Raw genomic sequence first — 6,545 nt, 5'->3', positions numbered from 1 at the left:
TTCCCGGCGCAACATGGCCCCCACCCCGGGCCGGCTTGACGCGGGGCCGTGGAATATGCTGTGTACATGATGCGGTGCATCGGCATTCGCCCCCGCTGCCTCTTCTAAAGTCGTCACTCGCCGTTTGTTGCCCCAGTCTCGGGATAGCGTCTCGGCGTAGCCGTATTTGGCGGCTTACGGCTCTCCGCCGCAGGACCTCCGGCTGCTCTCCCGCACAGCCTGTAGCAGACACCATCGGGGGCGCATCATTATACAAATCTTGGTGCGCTCCTTGGCACCTGTGTCATGTAACTTGGAAACAAAATAAGAGAAGTGATACAAAGTGCTTGTCGGCCGTTGTCCATGTAATCATACAATTTCCCCACGGCTTGTTGTGGTATTTGCAGTGCGCTCTGGTCGTTTATGACATCCCTGGGGGTCTTCGTGGAGACCTGCCCCGATTCTCCACAATGTTTGGTCGGCTCCTGCCGTGGCAGACCTGGGCCACAGCCATCGGGTGCTGTAGCGACAGTGCCTGATCGAATGAATCGGACGATCGGCCATCTATCCATCACTGGGTTGGAGAACCCGTGAGCGGTCTGAAGTGCCAGCAATGAGTCCAATTATCGTCGTGATCCTCACAGGATAAGCTGTTTGAGGTTGCGCTGAATGATCATGTCCTGCACAGAGCCCATGGTGATCTTGAGTAGGTTGGTGTCTGTCGCATTGGTGAAGTGGCCGTAGATTTCCTTTTCGGGGTTGCGGCTCAACGCCTTGAACTTGTCCAGGAAGTACTTGCTGGCCGACTTGTAGTCGTCTTCCGGCCCGTGGTAGTCGGTGAAGCCATACTTGGTGATGGGGCTATGCGGTAGCTTCTCCCTAAACAAGTCCATCTTATTCAGGAACAGGATCATGGCCGATTTGGTAAACCAGTGCGAGTTGGCAATAGACTCCCAGAGCATCAACGCCTCGTTCATTTGGTTCTGCAGGCGACAATTTGCATGTTAGATGCGGTGCGACACGCCCCTGCCTGTGGGTTCCCCCCTTTGCAAAATGAGAGTCACATACCCCATCTTTGTCCTCCACAAGGCATTGATCGTATCCACTGATAGCAACGAGGAAGAGCAGGCAGTGAACATTCTCAAAGCAGTGAATCCACTTCTTTCTCTCGGACCTTTGGCCGCCGACATCGAACATGCGATACCTGAGCTGGCCCAAGTCGAACTCGCTCTCGGTGATGCCCGTTGTCCGTAACCGGCAGCGAAGAAGGTCCTGGTTGTTGGGGACGTACCCGTCGGACCATATGCGCTCCACGTCGTCGATGAAGCTGCACGTCGTCAGCGAGGATCGACCATACGGTAATGGTATGCCCAAGCTCGGCTCCCAGCTGGAGACTTACTAGGTCAGGTTGTCGTGCAGCGCGTACTCGTTGCCCTTGGCGATGGCCGACTTGACGCCGCTGTCGTTCCACAGTGCCTTGATCGGCTCAAAGTAGTCTTGGGGCAAGCGTTCCTCGAGCCCAACTTCGCGCTCTACCAGGATATGAGCCATGTATTTCTGCATGACGCAAGTCAGCTTGGGGACCCTGTATGTCTCACGTTGCCGCACCAGGCGAAAGCCAACCCAGCCTGGCGCAGCGCGCGGCGGGGAATAGTGGCAGTGGGCGGCGCCGTGGCGGAGGGGCAGCAAACCACGGGCAGCTTACCTCGTTGTCGGCATTGTCGAAGCGATAATTGAGCTCAGTCATGGCTTCCTGGATGGTGCGAAAAGACTGTACAATGTTGCTGAAGATGACGGGCTTCCACTCGAGGCGCTCATTTTTTGTGAAGCCCTGCGAGTAGATGAGTTTCATCTGCTTGAGGATTGTCGACTTGCCCGATTCTCCAGCTCCTGTGGGACACGGGATGAGTCAGTCAACCCTGTAAAATGCCTGCCACGCGGTGACACAACAGCGCCCTCGTGGAAAAGCACGACGCAGCTGCCGCAGCTGACGAACGGCTGCCGCGTGCTGCGGGCACAAGCAACGCCCAGGACTTACCGAGGAGCAGCAGCTTGATTTCCTTGGACATGCGCTTTTCATCTTGGCGGAGTGTGCGGTCAATGTCGCGGGAGCGGGCAGCGCCGCCGTTGGTTTTGTCGCGTCCTCCGAAGCACATGGTCATTCGGGTCTCGGATCTGCCTGGCTCAGGCGGGTGTGCGGTGGTTCGGAATTGAGACGGGGGGTGCTAGGCATCAATGTGGCAGATGGCCACGGCGGATCGCTAGGTAGATGGCGGACACCCAGCTGCTGGACGACCGCTGGCCCAAGGTTGCGCCCGAAGGGAGAGGCGTCTGAACAACGAGGGTCCTCGTTATTCGGCGATATCGCAAAGTCGCTCTTGGGCGTGTGTCGCCGCCAGTCGAAGGAGGGGTCGTCGCTGTCGTCTTCGCCAATCTTGACCTCGTTGTACAATGTGCAGCGACGGCCACGATACGTCGCAGCGGATGAGCCGGGTCGACACGAGATAACGGGTGTGGAGGACAAGTGCGGGTCGAGGACCGGCAGAGTTTCGATTCAAGGTCGAGGAGCAGCACCAGCGCAAAGCCTCGTCTCTTTCTTCAGCACGCGGCCACGCGACGAGGGGTAACGTGCGGGAAGGCTGCAAAAGAAAGCATGTCCACCACGAAACAGAGCCCGGAGCCAGGGAGCAACGTGGGAATAGTAGAGGGCCCGTCGCCGGCTTTATGACTGACTCTATTTTTTTTTTCTTTGGTGCCGCCTGTCGCCGGCCAAGGCGTCAACACCCTTGGTTATCGTGGGCCCGCCAGTGCAGCTCTAGCATGGGGTGGCAGCAGGTGCATTTGGCGCAACGGACAAGGGCACGGGGTGTGGGCGGCGGGCGGAGGCGACAGGGGTCGGATGGATTGGGCGAAGTGGATGGGTGGTAGTAGAATGGGACGGGATGTCTGTAAGCGGCTGCGATGGAATGTGCGAGAGCGGTGGTGGTGGTAGCAGTGGCAGAAGTGGTGGTAGTGGTGGAGGAGCAGGAGGAGGAAGAGGAGGAGAGCAAGGAAGGAAGAGCAGGCGGAGGAGGGTCGCTCGCGCTGGTGCCCGGGTGGCAGTGGAAAGGGCGGTTTTGCCAGTTGGCACCAGACGGCGAAGCTGAAGCTAAAGCACAAGGTTTCACGGAGCGCCGGCGCATCATGAAAACGTGCGTGAATACCGGATCAGACCATTGATGCGCATTGTGCTCGTTCCGGCGACCCAATTGAGGGTGGTGGATGACCGCCATGGTAGTGGTGGTGGTGGTAGTGGTGGTGGTGGTCACCATCGCACGAATATACTACGCGCTGTAGGTATCTACACAGTACTAAGGTAGGGTGCTCGTCTCAGGGAGCCATGTGGAAAGTTTAAAGGCGGTCGGGTCGGCGGCCGAAACACACACACACACACACACACGCACGCACACACACACACACACACACGACGAGCCCGCCGCCGCCGATGGAAGCGAGGACAGGACGGACCCTTTGGGGGTCAGGCGCTCAACGGAAATGGAGCGCAGCGCCGAGGCGATGCCGGTGGCGGCTTAGGCGGCAGCCCTGAGAGCTCAGCCGGGTCAAGCGCCAGCAGTCGTGAGTGACCAACTAGGTTAAGAAGTTAGTTCCCTTGGAGCATCGGATGACGACCCGGAGGTTTGAATGATGTTTGTGACGTGAGCCACAATGGCCAAGCTCACGTTGTTGGGCGTTTTCAGTGGCGCGCCTCCAGAGTCGCAGCGCCAGGACGGAGCGGGCAAGGTAGGGTAGCACAGTGGTGGAACTTGATCCAAGCGGCTCGGGCGCAGGCGGACGACCGGCCGACCGATACACACCAAGCGGCACGGCGGCACCCTAATTACTAACTTACTGGTACCTCTCACGTTGCCTTAGTACCTTGGGGGTACGAACGCGGGATGCTGCCACCACTGCCTGTCTGTGCAAAGAATGGACACGGCGTTGACGAGTGCGTCGCTTGCACAACCTCGTTCGGGCGACCCTGTTGTCGTCCAGCTGAAGTAGGCACCAAGTCATACAGTTGAAACAAGCGGGCAGGGAACAGGTAGAGCCTTTGGAGCACATGGAATTGCGGGCAGCACGCATCCACCACCACCAAATGAGTACGCACATTATACCTACGCATATGCACTTCATCTTCATCCGACAGCATTGAGCCCGGGGCGGCAACATGCACTCACTACCTACCTTGCCTATCCACACTACAGTGGGGCGCCGCTCGCGTTACACAGGCCGTAATCGTCGACGCGGGACAGTCAAACTGATCAAGTCTGCGTTGAGTACTACTAGGTACCTTCAGCATGCACGCAAGCCGTCCCGTCATGGATGGAAGGAAGGCAGGAGCATCCCGCGCTGCTGCCCGCGTTGGTGCAGCGGCAAGGCAAGAAGGACAGGCCCGGATACTAATGTAGTAGGTAGGACGGACCAAGGTGGAAGGCACGATACGTTAGTACGAAGTACCAGCAGGAACCCAAAATGTACGTACTACTCACGTACTTGAGACGACAAGGTACAGGGTTTCGGAGCCACGCGAACACTGACGACGACCTTCTTTGCTCCCCCCCCCTCATCATCTCGTGGCCCCGTCGCACAACGGGGCTGGGCCCATCCCTTCTTCCATGGAATCTACCTCTTACCATTCATGCCATTCTGCCTAACTTAACGTACTACTATATCAAGTTGCCTCCGCCGAGACCCTGCAAACCTACCAAGGTAAGGTAGGTACGGTACGGTACGTCCCTTGCTCTTTAAGGCGGACACCCCCCGCCGAGGAGGATCCCATGGACCGCACGTCCGGACGGACATGATATGATGGACATGGAGCCGCCGAGACCACGAGGATCGCAAAGTGCTGATTGCATGCACCAGCACGTGTGCCGGTCCCGCACCGAGTACCTATCCTACCCTACCGTACTTCTTACGTCGCACAAATTATTGAACGCTCCGGTCACGATGCCGCTGGCCTTTCCAAGTCCGGCCGCCGCCACTGTCCGCTAACAGCCTCTGAATAGGGCCGGGGGCCCAAGTTGGAGCCCTGCCAGCCTGATAATTATAGCCATCCATGCACCTTGTTGCTCCGACGCCACCCGCCACCAGAAGGGATGAAACGTCCGCCCAACGCACCAGCATCCGTCCGTACCAAAGCAGCCACCACCCAAGACGACGTTGGCGACGTCTGCCGCGCCTGTCTCGAGTCTGTGTGTCTATCCGCCCTCCCGCCCGCCCGCCCTTGGCGCCGCCGCATTGACCATCACAGACAACGGCGACAAACACGGCACCCGCATCCCGTGTCAACGGCCGCACACACACACACACGATCGCCTGCAGGCCTGCATCTCACCGTGTGCATGTCTCGTCGCCCGCGCGTGTCGCGGCCAACACACCCACGCCCAGCGCCCCGTGGACACGGCGCGTCTCATCATCTCAGCCCCGCGCCGCCTCTGCCCTGGCCCCGTCGCCTGTGCAGCTCGCGGCATGGTCGTCGACGATATGTGTTGTCCATCACAGCATTGTTCTACCTTCACCAAGAGGCACACTCCTGGTGCTGCCACAACAAGCCAGCTTCGGCTTGCTTCGTAAGCTTGTAGCTTCCCCTGTGCTGACGCGGGCAATACCACCGGTGACAAACCCTCAACATGGCCGCGGATTGCTCGCCCAATCGTGCCGCCAACCTCAGACGAGCGGCGCGCGGGGCATGTCGCTCTGCTGCTGAATCGGAACCAAGCTCGCTCGTCATCGCTGAATCGACCATGCCCATGAAGGTCGACTCCCCGACACTGGTTCCCCAGCACGCTTCCGGACGCCGGATGTCCCTGACAAGCCCGCCAAGATTGCCTGTGCGTGGGGCCACACAACCCCGACCGGGGCAGTCTCTTCAACGAGATGGAAACCCACGCTCCGGCCCATCAACCCCTGTTGCCACGAACCCCAGCCTTCCGTCGCAACTCAATACCCAACAGCGGGTCAACAAGCATCGCTCCTGGGGTCAAGGAAGTAGAAGCCGCGTTGACCTTGGAGCCTCTTTCTTCAGCGGCGAAGTGCCAATGTCATATGCATGTGTGTGTAGCTTAGTACAGCACACCCCCGCGTCAAACAGCTGCCGTTCGACCTGGCTGTAACTAGCTGCGCGACCAACCGCTGATGCGCTTGTCGCTGCGCTGAGACCATGGAGAAGGATTTTGACCATGCAGCTCTGGCTAATGAGTGACCCCCCTGTGCTGCCCCTCGCTCTGCGCTCTTACCACGAAGAGTGCCGGCGCCGGCAATCCCCTGACAGGACCTTGGTTACGACACTGTCGCCTTGGATCAAGGACTGATAGTCGGACTTGCTGGCCGATCCAAATCTCGAGGAAAACCCCGTGCATTGCAGAGCCGAAGACATGGAACGCACACGGCTGGGTGTGCTTGTACACCTGCTGAAGAAAAAGCCTGCGGTTAAATGCTGCTCGGTACACTGAGTGCGATATATGGCAGGGCATGCTCTTCTCTTTTCGCGGCACTGTTCAACCAAACTCCGGCAAAAGCACTCG

At 58.8% G+C, this 6,545-nt stretch overlaps 2 protein-coding genes across 2 annotated transcripts; one reads left to right on the top strand and one right to left on the bottom strand.

Annotated features, from left to right (window-relative positions):
- Window positions 1-617: 617 nt before the first annotated feature.
- On the bottom strand, window positions 618-2,141 carry GNA2_2 (G-Protein alpha subunit; the record flags this gene model as incomplete). The annotated part of the gene is made up of 5 exons (XM_047983312.1): window positions 618-962; window positions 1,048-1,306; window positions 1,379-1,536; window positions 1,685-1,869; window positions 2,018-2,141. 5 exons carry the CDS (start codon window positions 2,139-2,141, stop codon window positions 618-620), a joined length of 1,071 nt encoding a protein of 356 aa, XP_047839282.1.
- A 2,976-nt stretch (window positions 2,142-5,117) lies between these two features.
- Window positions 5,118-5,728, top strand: JDV02_002300 (uncharacterized protein; the record flags this gene model as incomplete). The annotated part of the gene is made up of 2 exons (XM_047983311.1): window positions 5,118-5,213; window positions 5,273-5,728. The coding sequence occupies 2 exons, from the start codon at window positions 5,118-5,120 to the stop codon at window positions 5,726-5,728; spliced, it is 552 nt and encodes a 183-aa protein (XP_047839281.1).
- Window positions 5,729-6,545: the final 817 nt, after the last annotated feature.

The sequence above is a fragment of the Purpureocillium takamizusanense genome, chromosome 2 (assembly GCF_022605165.1).
Source record: "Purpureocillium takamizusanense chromosome 2, complete sequence".
Classification (NCBI taxonomy): Eukaryota; Fungi; Ascomycota; class Sordariomycetes; order Hypocreales; family Ophiocordycipitaceae; genus Purpureocillium; species Purpureocillium takamizusanense.
The sequence above is the reverse complement of the archived record's forward strand: the minus strand, read 5'-3'. Positions and strand labels throughout refer to the sequence as shown.